Source organism: Chrysemys picta, chromosome 2 (assembly GCF_011386835.1).
Source record: "Chrysemys picta bellii isolate R12L10 chromosome 2, ASM1138683v2, whole genome shotgun sequence".
Lineage (NCBI taxonomy): Eukaryota > Metazoa > Chordata > Testudines > Emydidae > Chrysemys > Chrysemys picta.
Genome location: NC_088792.1, coordinates 164386214 through 164404341, shown reverse-complemented (window position 1 = coordinate 164404341; position 18128 = coordinate 164386214). Strand labels below are relative to the sequence as shown.

Below are 18128 nucleotides of genomic sequence, written 5' to 3'. Positions count from 1 at the left end.
CTCTGTAACAACAAACTCCCTCTCCCCTCACCTCGTTAAACCAGTAACACCGAGGGAAACTGAGTCACACCCCCCCCCGCATGCAAATCATTGAAAACCCACCAAAAACAAGAAAACAAACAAGAAAATCCCGCACTTTGTCACACAAGGCCATTGTCCGTAAACAGCCCCCCCATCGCCCCTGAGAGCAGGAACTTCTAAGCCCCAGCTGGGGCCTGGCATCAGAGCCACGGTGCCCAATTAACCACGCTGGCTAAGGGGGCGCTGGAAGGCTTTGGCAGTCCACGCGTTCCGAGCCCAGTCCCACTGCGTGGAGGGAAGGATCCAGCCACTGCTCTCCGCAGCCCCACGTGCCAGGCCCACACATGAGCAATGCCTGAGAGCTGCAGGAGGCCTGGAGCAGGCACTGCCCCCCAGCCCATGCTCTGCAGTCCTGGGGATCTGCTGTGGAGAGACCTGGGAGAGGCCCAGCAGGGGGGCCAGGTATCGGGGGTGGGCACCAGGACTGGAGCTGCATGGGACTGGTCCAGGCTGGGGGGTCCTGCCGTGGGCAGGGCAGGCTGTGTGCCCACCCCCCAGAGGCTGCTCCCCTCCCTGCAGCAGCTAGTCCCCTCTCGTCCCCAAGGCCCCGGGACAGGGCTCTGGCGTGTGGGGGAAGGGCGCCCCCTGCAGGGCCCGGACAGCGTGCACTGCCGGCTTTAGCCCGATTCGCCGATTCCCCCGATCGGGCCCCGCGCCCAGCCGGAGCGCGCCGAGTCCCGCGGTCCCGCTACCCCGGCCGGAGCGCGGCATTCCCGCGGCCCCGCTCCTCCGGCCGGAGCGGCGTTGGCTCGGGAGGTAAAGGAGGAACCGGGAAACTCAAGGAGAGAAAGGACTGACAGCCTGCTGTGAGCTCCCCCAGCACAGTGTCCAGCTCAGATGCTAGTGCTGTGAGCTTCTCTCCAGCAGTGCCCTGCACTGCCTCGCTGGGCCTCCAGTGTGGTGAGCTTCTGCATAACAGTGCCCTGTCTGTGCCCAGCCAGGCCCCCAGTGCTGACAGTGGCAACAGATTGTTCATGCCAGTCTGCACTACCCAGGCTGGAGCGCGGCAAGCCCCGCGGCCCCGATCCCCCGGCCCGAGCGCGGCGACCCCGGCCGGAGCGCGGAAAGTCCCGCGACCCCGATCCCCGCTCCCCCGGCTCCCCCGGCCGGAGCCAAGCAACCGCGATCCCCCGGCCTGAGCGCGGCAAGTCCCGCGGCCCCGATGCCCCGCGCTCACTGCTGGAGAGAAGCTCACAGCACTAGCATCTGAGCTGGATTCTGTGCTGGGGGAGCTCACAGCAGGCTGTCAGTCCTTTCTCTCCCTGAGTTTCCCGGTTCCTCCTTTACCTCCCGAGCCAACGCCGCTCCGGCCGGGGGAGCGGGGCCGCGGGAGAACCCCGGCCGGCGCACGGCAATCCGAAGTGCCCCCGAAGACTGGGCCGCCGCCCGGTGAGTACAAGCCCCACGGATCGGGCCCGCACTTGCTAAAGCCAGCCCGGAGAGCGTGACATGACCAGGTGTGCACATGGAGGGCCCGATCCCTGCAGCAGTTCACAGCTGAGGCAGGGGAGCCTGGGAGACAGCGAGAGTCCAAGGGCCAGCAGCACGGCCAGCGAGACCTGAGCCTGCAGGGACACCTCTGTGGGGCAAAGGCCTCGCTCACATCTGTCAGCAAAGGCTCAGCAAGGGCCCTGCCCCTTCCACCTGCTGCCTGGGTGACTTGCTCAGCTCCCCCAAAACAGTGTCCCCATTGTTCACACATTGTCCAGTCACACTGGCTGCTGGTGGCCCCTCTGGGTACACAGATGCCCTGGCCAGGGGTGCCTGGTGCTCATGGTGACCCCCCATGTACATGGGCCCCAGGATGGGGGAGCCTGGTGCTTACCCCGATCCTGGGATGGGGTGGGCCTGGTCCTCACACTGACCCCTGTCCCAGAGCCGGCTCTAGGTTTTTTGCCGCCCCAAGCAAAACAAATTTTGGCTGCCCCCCGTCCCGGCCCTGGGCTCCTCGCTGCACCCCGCTGCTGCCCCAGCCCTGGGCTCTCCCCCCCCCCACACCCCCTGCTGCCCCAGCTCTGGGATCCCTCATTCCCCCTCCCACCATTGCCCCCCCCACCTCCTGCCGCCCCAGCCCTGGGCTCTCTCCCCCCCTCCCACCTGCACCCTCCTTCTACTGCAGCTCTGGGTCACTGGTAACTCACTCCCATGCTAGGTCATTCAGCAGGAATTTTAGATGTGCACAGAACACAGACAGGATTGGTTCCCATATGGTTACAGAACTGCAGTAAAGTGGAAGAATTTTCAGCTTGTATGACTGGAGGATATCTGGATGCATAGTATAAGACTGTCCTACATAAATGAGGAAAAGTTGAGGTGCCTTTATTATTCCTTTGTTCCACTCTTTCTTTCTATGGGGAATTTGCCAATGCAATATCACTGTCTTCCTTTTAAACAAACAAACAAACAAAAAAGGGAATGGCTGTTGAAAATAGCAATTCCAGTCGTAATAACCACTGGGAAGCATTTCTTGCTCAATTTTATCCTACTTTTTCTACAGCAAGTTACAGTGGATCAGTATATTTGATTTGGGAGAAATGAAGTAACAGCTGCCCAAACGGAGCTTGAGCACTCCTGAATTTTGAGGTGTTCAAATCTGGAAAGCAGGTGCTGGGGGGGGAGGGGGCTGTGGGTCCACAGGGGAGCACGGCAGCATGTATGCAGCAGTATGTCTGGCGCTGCGCGGAGCCAGACACGCTGGTCCGAGTGGCACGGTAAGGGGACTGGGGGGTTGGATGGGGCAGAGTTTCGGGGGGCAGTCAGAAGTGGGGGTTAGATGGGTCAGGGTTTGGGGGGGGCAGTCAGGGGACAGGCAGCAGTTGGATAGGCACGGGAGTCCCGGGGGTTTGTCAGGGGACAGGTAAGGGGTGGGGTCCTAGGGCACAAGTTGGGGGGGGTGTCTCAGGAGGGGGCAGTTGGGGACAAGGAGAAGGGAGGCTTAGATGGGGGTGGGGTCCCAAGGGTCAGTTAGGGGCAGGGGTCCCAGGAGGGGGTAATCAGAGGTCAAGGAGCAGCGGTGCTTAGATAGGGGGTGGGACCCTGGGGGCAGTTAGGGGCAGGGGTCCCGGGAGGAGGTGATCAGGGGACAGGGAGCAGGGGGGGTTGGATGGGTTGGGGTTTCTGTGGGGGGCAGTCGGAGGGAGTGGATGGTGGCAGGGTGGGGCTACCCTCCCTGCCTGTGGAGTGTCCTATTTTTTGTATGTTAAAATATGGTATCCCTACCCTTCCCCAGGCAGCTCTCCATTCACAGCAGGCTGCAGCATGAGGTCTCAACTACCTCACTCCCTCCCCCTCTTTCCTGTTGGTAGTGGCCAAGGGAATGCTGAGAAATTTAGTTCTTTCCCTGCTCCAGGGCTGGCTCTATAGGCAGGGAGCTAACCAAGGAACTACAGCTCCCAGGGGCCCCTGTTGGTTCTCAGCTCCCATGCTGGATCCCTGCCGCCCCTGCAAATGGGCTGCCCCAAGCACGTGCTTACTTTGCTGGTGCCTAGAGCCACCCCTGTCCTGTGCATACACAGGCCCTGAAGTGTTTCAAAACACCGTGCAATGCAGCTGGAACTAGACTACTGCTGGGGCTAAAGCCTCTCTGCCTTGATGTAGGGCCATGCAACATGACGAGAGTGGAGGGTGGCAGGAGGGATCCCGCAGAGAGAGCCTAGACCCTGGCATGGGGGGCAGAGACTCCCCTTGGAGTGACTCCCATGGGCTGTTCCTTCCCCCGGGTTACAGGGGCCCAGTGGAGCAGCGCTGGAGCCCCTTGCCTGGGTTAAGCAGGCACGTTGGGGTGTGCAGTGCCCACAGCAGGGGTGCTGGAGCACAGCCCACTCATCTCCAGGGGAAAGGCCTGGGTGTGGAGGGGCCAGGCCACAGACGCTGTGTGGGAGGCTGGCTGGAGCAGAGCCTGGGGGAGGCATCCAGCACAGCAAGGACTCACCGTGCGGCTCCAGGCCTCAGTGCTTGGTGGTATTGCTGCAGGGGAGTGGCAGCGGCCCAGCACTGGGGCAGAGGGAACAAGGAGCCAGGCCCTCCAGCCCCCGTGTGGGAGGCGCAATAAACCAGCCCAAGCCCCAGAGGGAGGAGAATGGGGCTGTGGGCAACCTCCATCCAGGACCCACTGCAGCTGGGCCAGGGAGATCCAGAGAGCTGGGGGCTTGAGCATAGCACACAGAGGCAGCAGTGAATTTAGGACTAACGTGGGCCTGGGCTCAGGCTCACAGCACAAAGGGAGAACAGTCCCAGCAAGGCTGAGGCCTAGGGGGTGCTCAGAGCCAGAGATGGCAGCAAGCACTCCTGGTGGGCAGGTGGGAATGGCTCCAAGGTTCCTAAGGGACTAAGCCCATGGCTCTGGGGATGCACAAGCCTGCCAGGCCCACTCCTAGGCTGCACTGCCAGCCTTCCCCAGGCCACCCGTGAGCTGATCCCGTGAGCACCCACTGGCCCACTGCAGCTGAATCAGCACTTCTGGAACTTCTGGACACCTAACTTCCAATTCATAATCGCCAGCAGCCTCATCCCATCAGGGAACATATTCAGAGCACATGGCTGAGGAATTAGCCACAGAAATCCATCCATCCAGTCCCCCAGTTAGGCAGCAGAGCCAGGATAGAGGGGGGCTGGCTGCCCAGTGGCCAGGGAGAGCAGCCCATCACTTTTCACTTTCATTCCAAATCCAGCTACTCTCCCGTTCCCTGGCTGCTGCTCTCCAATCCATGCCTGGCCCAGCCTTCCCTGATTCCCTCCCCGTTAAGTCAGGCGATAGCCCCCCTGCAGTCAGGAAAGCAGGAGCCAGTGCTAGACTTTGCACTCACTGTACCTTGGAGGATGCACAGCACAGAGCCAAGGAGAAAGGGCTGCAGCAGGACGGCTCAAAGCCTGGGCAGCTATGCCCACAGCACTCTGCTCAGACAGCGATTGGGGGGCTGATGGTTCCAGAGAATGCCAGAGGCAAATGCACACGCTGCACTCAGCCCCTGGCAGCCTGCACCGGGGGGCTCTGGAGTCTGAACTCTCCTCTCACCCTAGAGGTGGTCCTGCCATGCACAGGCTTTCCTTGTGGTGCTGTGGGCTGTGAAATGGCTGATGCCCTCTACCCCAGAGTTGGTTGCATGTGTGGGGCTAAAAGAAGGGAGTGCAGGGTGCAACCCTGGGGTTGGAAATCACTAGGGACACAGGAGACTGGCAGTAATTTGACTTTACACAAGCAGCCTGTGTGCCAAAGGTTGCGCTCATGAGCTTTCAGCTTCATGTGTGTCTGCGCAGAACTCCCCTCCCCACAAGGCCTGATGCTGACACAGGGCCAAGCGTCACCAGCAGGGCCCTCTTGCCACAGCGTCTTTCCTCCCTGCACCACATGGTCCCCACCCCACCATCCAGGGAAGAAGCTGGGGTGGGGGGTGCGCACATATCGGTATAGCAGCTCTGAGTGCAGGTGGGTCCTTCTATCCCCTGGCTTCCCCCAGAGAGGTTAGAGCGTGGGAGGCTGACACATCCAGGGCCACAGGGGATTGCTGCACTGGGGGAGGGAATCCCTACGCCGCAGCCGTGGCACAGGGCAATGCAATGTGCCCAAGCTGCGCAGCTCTGAGGTGCCATTCAGAAGTCAGGCCTACAAGGTCCCTTCGTGCTGTTGAGGCATCTGTGACAGCAGGGACCCCTCTCCTGGCTGCTGGCAGTAGCCTCGCACTGACCCACTCGCACCCTCAGCCCCTCCCACTGGACCCCGCAGACCACGACACAGCTGTCAATGTTCCATTTAATGCTGGCCCTGCAACGGGCTGAGCTGTAACAGTAACAAGAAGGCAGCTTTGCCAGCAGCCACTCAGGGCCTGCAGGCTCCAGGCAGCGAAGTGTCTCTGGGGCAGAGCCAGAGGATGGAGGAGTGGGCTGAGCAGCTCTGGAGCAGCCTGAGGCCCAGGATACAACATGGCTCCAGAGGGTCCCGGGGCAGCACTGGAGGCAGAGCGCTCCGGATGGGCCCGGGGACAGCGTGCAGGCAGAGAGCTCAGGAGCGGCTCCGGTCCTCATGGTTGCCAACGATGGTCTTGCTGTAGAGTTTCTGCTGCTCCTCCTTGAACGTGTCCTTCACTTTCTCCCTCTTCAGGCCCCCGTCCCTGGGGAGAGTCGGGCGATCAGACAGGCCGTGGGGGAGGACTGCCCCCGGACTCACAGTACCTTTCCCCAAGCCCTATTGGTGCTGGGGCTGCCCAGACCAGCTCTCACACGCCTGGGGTGGGAACACTGTCCTCATTTTCCAGTGACTCGCTGAGCCAGGGCCAGAACTCAGGAGTCCCAGGCTCCTGGCCGTGCTCAATCACCAGACCCCCGGGCAGCAGAGGGACCATTGGCTACGATACAGGAGCCTGGCTGCTGAACTTTCATTCTCAGAAGCCCCAGTGATCGGGAAAGGACACCTGCATGGCTTGCTCTTCCAGGACAGCACCCAGGGGAGAGGCTGTGCAGAGCAGGGTGTCCCACCGCAAGCTGCCATCCACGAGTAAGGCCCACACAGCATGAGCAAGAGGCAGCTGCAGGCTCCAGAGGGCACTGCCAGGGCGTGCTCAGCACATACTTCTCTACAGCATGGATCCGAGGCCTACACACCTCCAGGCAGGGCTCTGTGCATTGCTCCCAGCACCCCCAACAGCCCTGTCTTACCAGGATCCCCCAGAAAACTCCACCCTGCCCCGGCACAGTTCAGTGGGACTTCGTGTGCCTCACCCCACCACTCTGCCTATGCGCGCACACTGCAGCTAGGAGTCGCTGCCTGCCTCACAAGCATCGCCCCCTTGAACCAGGCAGCCAGAAGGCTGGCTCTGGCAGCTGGGCCTCCCCCTCCTGTGGGCTGCAGCCTGGGAGCAGAGCAAGCCAGGCACCTCTGAGGCCTTGGACCCAGCACTGGGAGGGGAAGTTCTGGTTCTGACTCACCACAGCAGATCCACAAGGCCTCCCTGCCTGGCAATTGCTGACTTCACCCGATTGGCAAACTGGACAGCATCCTCTTCAGGCTGCGGGAGAGCAAAGCTGTTTGTACGAGCAAGGGACCCGACCCTCGGCAGCTCCCCCACAGGCCTGGCATAGCCCCCTCACTCACCTGCCTGATCATGGGGGGCAGGTACCAGACGCTGCAGACAATGGCCCAGCTGGTCATCATCCTCAGCAGGTAGGTCACCATTCCGTACTTGCTGCTGTTCCAAAAGGCATCTCCGAACTGCGGGTCATACTGCAGAGGGTGAGAGCGCCCATGGGACTGAGACCCACAGCAGGGCTGGCCGAGGCATCGCCCTGGGCAAGGCCTCAGTCTCAGGCTCCCCAGCCTACAAGCATGGCCAGTTCTCAGCTTCCCCACCCCCACAGGACAGGCTCATGAGATGAGTCCCAGAGATTCAGGACCATCTCCTTATTCCCACAGGTCAAAGCTGAGAACAGCCCCTCACGAAAACTGGGGCTGCACAGCTTTGGGGCCCTGGTGAGGGAAGCTGGGCCTATGCCCCTCCAGTTCCCCGCACTGCCCCTGGAAGGGCCTTGTTCTATAGCACCCCTGCCCCCACCCTCCATAAGCAGCCCTAGCGGGATGGGCTCATTGCAGCCAACCTCCCAGAGCCTGGGCTGGAGAGACACTGCTGTCTGCCCCAGGCACGGAGCCGCTCGCACCTTGATGGCTACTGGGTAGACTGTGGCTCCAATTTCAAAGCTTCCCTTCTTGAACATCATCACAGACGTGTTGTTGATGCAGGTGCCTGTGAAGAGACGAGTGCAGCTGCCTCAGCCTCCCCCAGTGAGCACATGCTGGAGTCCTGTCTGGGAAGGCGAGGATTGTGCCCCAGGGCTCCTCAAGGGCCAGCCCCATAGGGTCCCCCCACCACGGCAGTCAGTGCCCAGTGCTGTCGCGGGCTCACACAGCTCAGCCCCAACCTGAAGGACAGCCTCAGAGCTCTGACAACACAGAGGATGCAGCCCCCCCTTGCCTTGCCCCAGAGGAGAGGGGATGACACTCATGCTGGCATCAGCCATACGGTGTCCTTCACAACCTGCCATGGGTCGGTGTGGCCTGGCCTGCAGCTCACCTTCCGGGAAGATGAGGATGGGCAGTTTGCTCTTGTCCTGGACGTGCTCTGTCAGCCTGCAGGGAAGAGAGAGTCACTGACTGGCACGGCTCTCTGGCTCTGCACCCCGCAGCCCTGAACTTACAGTGCGCAACAATTAACCTTCAGTCAGGGTACACTAGTTGGATGCATGTAATGTCCCTGGGACGGGACAGGTCCCAGGCTCCCAGGAACCACCTGGGACAACCAGCACCCTGATAGGAAGCAGGTTCCTCCTCCACTGGAGCCCGACAGTCCTGGCTCCCCCTCCCCAGCCACGCCTGTGTGGAGTTCAGGAGAACGCACTGTCTCCAGCAGGCCCTCCCTTCCCCTGCCTGGGAGGAAGCTATTGCCTGCTATCCTACCTTTTGGCCACGAGGTGGCGATCTTTGACTTCAGAGCGTTCGAACCAGACATGGGGACACGCCTTCACCACAGCCCTCTGGATCACACCCATGAGCCCCCCGTGGATCTGACCCACCTGAGCCAGAGGAAGACACAGGTTACAGCCTTTGCCTCAGTCTGCAGGAGTCGCCAGGCAGCTCCTAGCCTCATACAGACAGATTTCCATCCCAGCAGAGTGCTGGAGGGACAGCCCTGCCCCTCCCAGGTGGCTGTTAGGGGAAGGTCACACCTGAGAGGGGGTCTGGGAGAAGCCCAGACCCCCATCATACACTTTGTGCTCAGGGCGGCCAGGCTGGGATTAGGACCTGCCCTTTCCACAGCCAGCAAAGCCCATGTGCTGGGGCCTCTGGAAGTCCTGCCAGAGGTCCTGCGTCCCCGCACCAAAGGAGCACTGGCCTCTGTAACCGGGGCGCCCAGAGGCTGCTGAACCACTGCTGGGAATCAACCAGATGTGAGAGGGGCTGAGTACACAGGCAGTGCTGGGCATCCAGGTCCGGGGCCCCAGACAAGCCCATTCCGGTCCACGTGCTTTGCAAACTCACTAAGCCTCAGAACTCCCAGGCAGGAGAGCATCGGCTCCATCGTACAGCAGCACAGTGATCTGCCCAGGCCAAAGCTGGGCTCCGAGCTCAGCCCTCCCTGGGGACGGAGGGAGTGGCCCTTACCATAGCGTAGTAACCATCGCTGGCCAGGATGATCACGTCAATGGGGGAGGTGTGATTAGCCACGCAGATGCCTCCATTTTGGGGTCTGTTTTCCCTAAATATAACACAAAACAAAGATGGGGTGACAAGGGCAGTGGGAGCCCGGCCTGATCCAGGGAAGAGCATGGCAAAGCAGGCCGGGAGCCAGTGTTGCCCCTTACTGGTCATGGTAGGTGATGATGGCGGTGAGGGCACGCACGCAGATCCGGTAACACATCAGGTGAACGTGCTTGCTCAGGAACTCCTTCCACCTGCAGGGTCAGAGCAGAGATTGTTACCCAAGACTGCCCCACAAGCCACCCACACTGGAGTGCCGTACCCTGAGCCAGGAGCTGCCGCAAGGGCCACGTGGTGAGCTGGGCTGGGGGAGCTTGGGGACACAGAGTGGGGGAGTGACAAGGCTGACCTGACTGTGTACCCCCCGTAAGAGGGACCAACAACTCCCCCTCCCCTCATGCAGCATGCGAAGGGCAGAGGTGTTTGTAACTGTACTAACTCAGCCCAACTGGGACACCATGCAGGCTGGCTCCCATCCCATCCATCCGTCTAGCCCAACCCCTTTCCAAGCTAGTCACAAGCCGAGACAGAAACCCATGACCTGAGAGTGACACTTTGCTCATCTGAGCTGGGCTTTGTAGAGTTCAGGGCTGTGAGGTTTGCCACAGGAGCGCTGTAGTGGCATAGATCCTGCTGTGTCCGCCCCCCAGGGATGCAGGTGCCAGTCACCTTGGCCCCTCGCCCACAGACATACATCTCAACAGTGGCTGGGATGTCGAGGGGGAGACTCCCCTTCCTGCCCCCCCATCCATACTCCTCCATGTTCAGTGAAGGCCCAACTCACCTTCCATTGGGCAAATATCCCACCACTGTGGTGCCAACCACCAACAAGCTGATGCCTGTGAAGGCCAGGGCAATCCTGCAGGAGGGAGAGGGATGTTACAGGCTGGTGAACAAATAACATGCAGCCTCGTGGGCGTGAAGCCCTGCTCCTGTCTGCCAGGCAGCAGTCTCTCAATGGACCCTGCTGCAGGGTGGGTGTCTCTCTGTGTCCTTGTGCTGCCAGGAGGAGCAGGCACCTCTGGCTCCCCTGGGCCAGTTGGGATTGCTGCAGAGAGGATGGGCCCATGGGAATGCGTATGGCCATCTTGGGAACTCCCACCCCAGCTCACGCTACCCAGGCTCCCCGCCACTGCTCTAACCGCCAGACCACACACTTCTCCCAGGGCCAAAGACAGAGGCAGGAGCCCCAAGTCCCAGCCCCTGGCTCTAACCATCATCCCCGGCCCCTCTCTTGTTGTGGGCAAGACGACTGGAAGCAGACAATGCGCCAGCCAGCGCAGTGGCGGGTTGCCTGGCAGGGAGGCTGTTGCCAGGGGCGGCTCCTCACCTGAGTGGCAGCAAGAAGCAGTACCGGATGAGCACACCCAGCCCCCACAGCACAGTGAGGCGCAGGCTGATGTACTGGAAGTTGTAGTTGGTCCGGCTAAGCAAGTTCCAAGACTCCAGCTCCTCAGCTGAGAACCGCTTGGTCACCTCGTCGTCCATGATGGTCTCGATGCCCTTGCGGCAGAAGTAGAAGATGTCAGAGAGCTCGAACTCAGGTGCGTCCAGGGCTTTGCTGCTGCCACTCCGGCGGATCTCTTTGATCTCCTCCTCCAGGGACGTGGGCTCCTTTGCAATGATACCTGCAACACGGGCCAGGTGCTCCAGTGATGGCAGCCTGACAGGCCCGCCCCCTGGCTGCAGTTGGGGCAGCCCCAGGCCCACCCTCCCTCCTGCCCCCTGCCTGTAGGTGGGGCCAGCCCCGGGCCCTGTCCTAGACATGGGACACCCACGGAACAAATGTGCCCCACTTATCTCCCTTGCCCAGAGATGAGGCAGTCCCACGACAGGGACTTCCCACATGCACACACAGACACGGAGCTGCTGATGGGAGGGGACGGCAGGCTCTCACCATTTACATAGGGCTTGTACAGTGGGTGGTTCTTCTCCTTGGCGCCACGCTCTATCCTCAGCGTCGCCCACTGAAAAGAGACACAAGGTAAGCAGGACTTCCACCCCCACACCCCTTAAGAACTCTCATCTTCTGGGGCTTCTTCCCCTCCGAGTCCCTGGCTGTGCAGACAGAGGATTCCAGGAGCTCGAAGAGGGGTTCTTAGCACAGCACTGACATTAGAATGGGGATTGGGCCGGGAAAATCCACTAGCCCACACTAGCAACCAGCCAGGACAGCTGTCTGTTGCGGGACCTGGCTGCTAATGAGGATGGTGCATGGCCTGGAGCTGGGGGAGACTGTTGTGAAGGCATCTGCATTCAGTTCTGGGCACCGTGTTACCTGAGAGATACTGACAGAGCAGAGGGACTTCAGAGAAGAGCAACACCTACCCCGGGGCAGGGGGAGGGCATTATGGAATACCTCTCCCCAGCCCCAGAGCACGCTCTGCTGCTTTCAGGCAGTCCCATGGCACTCTGCTGCTCCCTCACTGGGTGCCATTGGCTGGACTCCATACGGACCCTGACCACTTGTTCTTGCTCCTTGGCAGAGAGGGTTCCAGCATAAGGTGAGCAGGTGACTAACCCAGCACTATTTTCCGATTCTCATTTCCTCCCTCCTGGAATCAGAGGCTGCATTTCAAGGTTGCTGATGGAACCAGCAGGCCAATAGTGTGCGGGGCTGGGACCCCTCCCTCCTCCCACTTGGCTAACAGCTGCTCCTACTTCTCTGTGCACCATTGCTCACAAACAGCAGCGCTGAGCAGCCCCCAGGCCGCTATCTGGCAGCAACAGCCAGAATCAATGCCCAGATCACCCTTATTCACAGAAATCTCCCCCCTCAGCTGCTCCCCAAGGGCACCAGATAAACACACGGGTTGGATTTCCAGCCGGTCAGCCTGCCCTCCACGGAACCTTTGCGATAGCTAAGCTGGGAAGGGTTAGATTTTTCTCTAAATGTCTATTTCACCATACACATGCAAACCACAGAAAAAATAATTCCATCAATAACAATCAAAATTTATAGCTAAGCAAAGGAAAAAAGGCTGCTTGAGAACCTATCGGAGTTTGACTTACAGAGATTTACTTTGTAAACTCTGACGTGTGATATTGACAAATTTGTGTTTGAACCATTATAAAGCTTTGACTTTCTGAATCGCAATGTCTAGTGTCATTCTATAACGGTCTGCACCCTCCCTCCCAATTTCCCACAACAGTGGGAAATTAAATGGATAAAAATAAAAAATGCTTAAAAATAAACATCGCTATCACTTGTCAAAATGAGAACAATTAAAACCAGAATTCTATCACACCCGCCTTCTCGATATGGGCCTGGAAAACAAACTGTGAAGGAGAACAAAATGTGCACACCTACTCCAGCCCCATCTCTCCCAGCAGTGGCACTGCAGGGAGCAGGGCAGGAACGCTGGCTGCCGGGACCTCCCAGCCCCAGTCTCTCCCAGCAGGAACACTGGCTGTGGGGAGGAAGTACTGGGATAATGGCAGGAATTGGTGTCCTGGAAGCCTTTGGAGAGGTTCCTGTCTGACGTCAGTCCCTGTTACCAAGGTTTTGGGGGAAAGGGCCCTTGCAGAGTTCTGCTCACGCCTGCTGAGCTGGCAGCACTGAGCCAGCCCTAAGCCCGGAAAGGCTGGCTGAGAGCATGTCCTAGGGCAGTCTCCAATCCCCAAGAGCTAAATCCTGGCCATGTCCCATGCTTTGCCAGGGGTCAGAGGAAACACTGCCTCTTGGGCTAGGAGTCTCCCCTGAAACCTCCCACACAGCTGGCTAGGTATATCATGGAGCCCCACCACTGCCAGAGGCGAGAACAGGAGTGGATGGAGCTGGACAGACCAACAGTCTGACTTGGGAGAATGACCTAGCTGTCGTTAGAGCTTGCAGAGCTGATCATGCTGGCCAGTCCTGAGACCCGTCACCCCAGGCAGCACCCTCCTTCCTATTATAGACACCGATGGCTGGGCATGAGCATTGTCACCCTGCGCTCCGGTTCCCTGCATGGAACTTCACTACTGAGTGTAGAGGACACAGCATCACGCTCCTGCGGCCTTGGCCTCCTCCAGCCCCACCTCCTGGGAGCTCAGCAGAGTCCTGGGCCTGCATGGACCCTGTCTTGGGGGAGACCCCAGTTCTAAGGCAGCCCAGGAGATCAGACTGCCAAGGGCAGGCAGGAACAGACTGGAAAATTCCACTTGGCTTCTCTGAGCCAAGAAGCGCAGGTCCAGAGAGGGCTTCTGGAAACAGCACCACCCAGCCTGCTCCACATTGGCCCTACAGCTGGCAGCAGGCCCTGCTGCCAGGCATGTTTCCTTGGGTTGATGGGCAGATGACAGCACAGAACACATTGACCTCAAGGGGCAGAGTGTGTGGGCCAGGGACCCTGCAGGGCAGAGAGCCCAGCTGACACCCAGCTTCCTTCACCCAAACTTGTGGTAAAGAAGAGATGCTGTTTCTGCTGCCCCAGATGACCAGCTGTCCCCATCCCCAGGAACGAGGTGCCTGCTCCTCACCCCACCCCCAGGCCCTGCTCCCCTTGGTCTCCTCCCACCACTGGGCTGTTCTTGAGAGGTGCTGAAATCTGCCCTTGTTTGTGTCTGCCATGTGTGAGACTCGGGCCTTCTCTCTCCAAGGGGCTCTGCTGCAGGCAGCCAGTGACAATACTGACTCTGCAGCACTTGTTTACAAGGCCTGTGTCCTCAGCATGGGGGCCCTTTGGAATGACCTACAAGCACAGATCTATGGAGCTGAGATGCCTGAGCCAATCCAAGGACCCCCCTGGAGGTTTCTAGCACCAACACTTGCATCACCAACAGCCCAGCTCTCTCAGCAACTCATACCACCACCATCCAGGGACAGGGACACTCTCTACTCAAAGGCACGTGCCTCTGGCGGGGATCTCCCCCAGGCACATGGACAGTGGTCAGGGCACCCGAGCTCCTGCACAGTACATCCCGGAAGCATGACTCACCCGGAAAATCTTTAAGAGTGTTTTCATGTAAATCCTGCGGATGCCAAAGGAGACCCCAAAAATGGCTGGCACAATGATGAAAACCAGAAGCAGTGTGAAGAGGACGGTCAGGGAGATTCCCAGCAGGTTAACAACCAGGCTGTCAAAGGGGAGCAGGAGGAACATAATGGAGGGTCCGGGCAAGGCCAACGCCCTGCGACCCTGGGGCCAGGAGAGAAGGGCTGTCCACAGCGATCAGCCAGTCCTCCTGCTACTCAGCAACAGTCCCATGCATGCTCCGAGTCCCCAGCTGGTCACAGACTCCATTCCAAAGTTCACATCCTTTCCTAGCAGCCCGCGGGAGGAAGAATACGAGGGAACCAGGCGAGAGGACAGTCAAGTGAGACTGAGCAGCTTGGGCTCTGGGGCTCAGAGCAGCTGGAACATGGAGGGTGAGTTCTTAGAGGGTCTGCGAGTGGCACTGTAACAAGGCAGCTGTGTGAACGGGGATTCCCCCTGGGGCCCACCAAACAAGTCTTGTTGCAGAGTGACTCCTGCGTGGCCAGGCAGAGGAATTCCCTTTGGCTTGTTGAGAGAACGAAAGGTCTCTTCACAGGGGTGAGGTGGGGTCCATCCCTGATCCCGCATTGGGGGAGCGCTGAAAAAATCAGTATTCCTAGGAGCCTGCCGCGTGCGGAGCTACTGTCTTTGCCACCAGGACGCAGGCACTAGTTCGGAGCCTCTCCCACTGCCTGTAACAAGTGTTGTTCCAGAGACCTCTGGCATCCACCCACGCTGGAGTCCTTGCGGAAAGGGACAGTGCCTCTGCCCCTGTGAGGGCCCCCGAGCTGTGAGCTGCCTTCTTGGCAAGAGAGCCCCTCACATGCCACCAGTGCTAGGGGAGGAAAGAAAAACCAGAGTCAGGCAAATCAGGTAGCGAGACGTCAACGCACAGTGGGTCTCCTGAGGTCTAGGAGCAGTGAGGGCTGGATCTGAGAGGGCAGAGATCAGGCTGAGGACACGCTGCTCACAGTGCAGGGTTCTGGAGTCAGTAGGGTCTGACTCCTCAGCTCCTGCCTCACACCGGTACAGCGTGAAGAGCTGGGAAGTGGGCTTGCTACCCTCCTGGTCCCTGCATTTTCAGCCCAGGTCTGCAATTCAGATCAGAGCAGGAGCCTTCTGTACCTTGCCCTGGCTCACAGAGGTACTGCATAAGGCTGGTGAGTCTCCAGAGCAGGAGAAGAGCAAATGGAGCGAGGGACCCCCACCCTACTGATACGGATATCACCACTCAGCACCTCTATCCTGAAGGATCCCCAAGCACTTTACTAGCTACACCCAGAAACATTTCTTCCACTACTGAACACAGCCTCTCTGAGGTGGGGCTTGGCAGCTGTTTGACACATGGCAGCACTACAATGGAGTTTAGGACAGGAAGTGAAGTAATCCTGCAGCGAGAATTAAAGGAGGCTAAATATGATTATCCAAATTGGAACTTGCCAGGCTACTGTGACTAAAACCAAGGTCAGCGTCTCAGCGTTATCTCTCTGAGAGATGGCACCTCCAGGTGCACAGCATCCTTTGCATCATGCTGGGCCACAGCTCAATTCCCACTCCGTGGAGCGCGTCTCTCGCTGGATCACCGGGGTGGGGTGAGGGGGCAGTTCCCATCAACCAACTGCCCTGGCCTGACCCTCTGATACACAGTGACAAGCAATAGGTGGGGGCACAAAGCCCAGCTCTGCAGGACAGCCCTCCCTCCCCCTTTCAGACAACCCTCTAGCCCCCCCTTGGCTCCCCTGATACTTCCCACAGCACACTGGAGCCTCTGGCTGCTGGCTCAGCACCACTGCATCAGGCACTGCTAAGAGCATCCTCAGTGCTGCATGGAATACACGCACCAGTAAACCCTGCTCCCCAAAGAAGTCACCTAACTCCCCAGAATGTCAGCCCCCTCATGCACCAAACCCAGGAATCCCACATGGCAAACTAACCAGTCAGCCCAGCCAGCCTACCCACCACCACCCTGACTCACCCGAAGGTGCTTGGGTGGAGAAGAGAAAGAATTATAGGACTTAATTAGCACATTCCTTCCATGTAACACCCAGTCCTGGCCTAATGGCCCAGTTCAAGTCATGCTCAGGCAATGGCCAGCAGCACCAGGCATAATGTGAGGCAGCCCTGTTCAGCTTTGCTCACAAGCTTCAGCCACAGAAGTCTCCAGACAGGGTGGTGACACTGTCACTGGGATCTCTAGTTGGTGTCACCCTCATGCTCTCCCTGTGGAACTCAACTGCTGGAATGATTGTCTCAGAGGCCCTCTGCGGGGCCAATCCTGTGGGGATCTCATGCTGAAACCCACAGAGTGCAGGCTTCTGTCCACCACCACCAGCAGGGTTGGATGAGGAACTTTTACCCCAACAACCAGATGTTCATAGTATAATGTTGTACAAACTACAATTACTCCTCACAAGCCCCTGGGAACCAGTCAGGGAAGCAGCATTCTGCCCATTTTACTCATAAGCAATAGCAGCACGAAGAAAAGGGACCAGCCCAAGGTCACGATGCAAGTAAGTGAAAAGCATGCTGGAGGAAATGGATTGAGATAGGACAGGTAACAGCTTCTTCTGAATAACACACAACATAACAGCCAAATGACATGAAGAGTCCCTGCCCAAGGGCATCAGCCTGGTTTCAAGGTCTCGGCAGCAGTTCCAATGCCGGTGTCTGTTTTGCGGAATGGGATGCGGGACTGGATGGCCTTATCTGGCAGCATGGAGTTGGTGACACCTGGTAATACCGAGCTAGATGGCCCCATTGATCTGATCCTGCATTGTGTGTGTGTGTGGGTGGGGAGAAATGACCCCGCCGGTCTGATCCAATGCAGCAGACACAGGGCTAGGTGAGCCTACTGGTTCCACCCAGCACAGTAGTGGAGGAAGAGGGGAAACCAGGCTAAATGGGCCCTCTGATGTGAACCACCCCAATATTTTTCCGCTCAGAGCTTGGGGTTGTGCAGAACGCTGGGTGTCTGGGGGTGGGATGCCAGGGAAGGGAGGAAGGGCGTGTCGCAGGGACTGTCACTGTCCCCCTCTGGAGTCAGGGTGCCTGGGGACGAGGAGGGGAAGGCACAGAACGGCCCATCGCTGGAGATTGCCCAGGCCAGCGGGTGCGGACCACTGCGACCAGGGAATCCTCCCGCAGCGGGGGCTACGGCCCATTTCCACCTCTGGGGAACAGAGGATTGGGGGCTTCGCAAATTTCTGAGGGGGGGGGGGGAGCGCTGCGCGGACGATCCCATCTCAGGGGACGGCAGTGGGGAGAGGAAACTGCGCGGACAGTCCCATCACACAGGACAGCAGGAGGGAATAAAGGGGGGGCACTGCGCGGCCGGTCCCATCTCACAGGACAGCAGGTGGATGGGGGGGGGGGCGCTGCGCGGACGGTCCCATCTCACAGCACGGCGGGGGAGAATAAAGGGGGGGGGCGCTGCGCGGACGATCCCATCTCAGGGGACGGTAGGGGGGAGAGGGAACTTCGCGGACGGTCCCATCTCACAGGACAGCAGGGGGATAAAGGGGGCGCTGCGCGCACTCAGTGCAGGCCAGGGGCGGGGGGATAACGGTTTTCCATCGCCGCCCCGGTGGGGCTGGCACTTCCCGGCCGCGCGGGGCTCTCTCCGGGGCTCGGCGGCAGGGAGCTCCCAGGGATCGGGGATGGGGGGGGCATATGAAGCCAGGCCGAACCGGGCCAGTGTCACTCACCTGCCACCGCTGCCACCGGGCTCCAGCTCCGCCCCCACCACGTACCGCGCGTGTGCACGCCCTCGGTTACGTATTACGTCAGCGCGCAGCTCGCGGGGCCGCGCACGGCGACGAGTCAGCGCTCTGCGTGCAGCCTTGGCG

General features: G+C 59.5%; 1 protein-coding gene across 2 annotated transcripts; it reads right to left on the bottom strand.

The window, feature by feature from the left end:
* Positions 1–5813: 5813 nt before the first annotated feature.
* On the bottom strand, positions 5814–18128 carry GPAT4 (glycerol-3-phosphate acyltransferase 4). Of its 2 annotated transcripts, none has more exons than XM_005286463.4 (13): positions 17988–18128; positions 14245–15118; positions 11223–11292; positions 10656–10953; positions 10110–10184; positions 9430–9519; positions 9230–9323; positions 8525–8640; positions 8142–8197; positions 7729–7814; positions 7169–7297; positions 7003–7082; positions 5814–6188 (listed from the first exon to the last, which is right to left on the bottom strand). In XM_005286463.4, the coding sequence occupies exons 2-13, from the start codon at positions 14407–14409 to the stop codon at positions 6080–6082; spliced, it is 1368 nt and encodes a 455-aa protein (XP_005286520.2). In that variant the 5' UTR covers positions 14410–15118; positions 17988–18128; the 3' UTR covers positions 5814–6079. The 2 variants fall into 2 exon arrangements, with proteins under 2 accessions (XP_005286520.2, XP_042696722.2); XM_042840788.2 differs by having other exon boundaries at positions 10656–10828.

What these genes read in the sequence shown, in the direction of transcription:
- GPAT4 (XM_005286463.4), bottom strand. Translation starts at nt 14,409, where the DNA reads ATGTTCCTCCTGCTCCCCTTTGACAGCCTGGTTGTTAACCTGCTGGGA. An exon ending in GTACAAGCCCTATGTAAATG is followed by an intron (nt 10,954 to 11,222) that starts GTGAGAGCCTGC and finishes CCCGTGTTGCAG; the next exon opens with GTATCATTGCAAAGGAGCCC. An exon ending in GGCCTTGTGGATCTGCTGTG is followed by an intron (nt 6,189 to 7,002) that starts GTGAGTCAGAAC and finishes GACTCTCCCCAG; the next exon opens with GGACGGGGGCCTGAAGAGGG.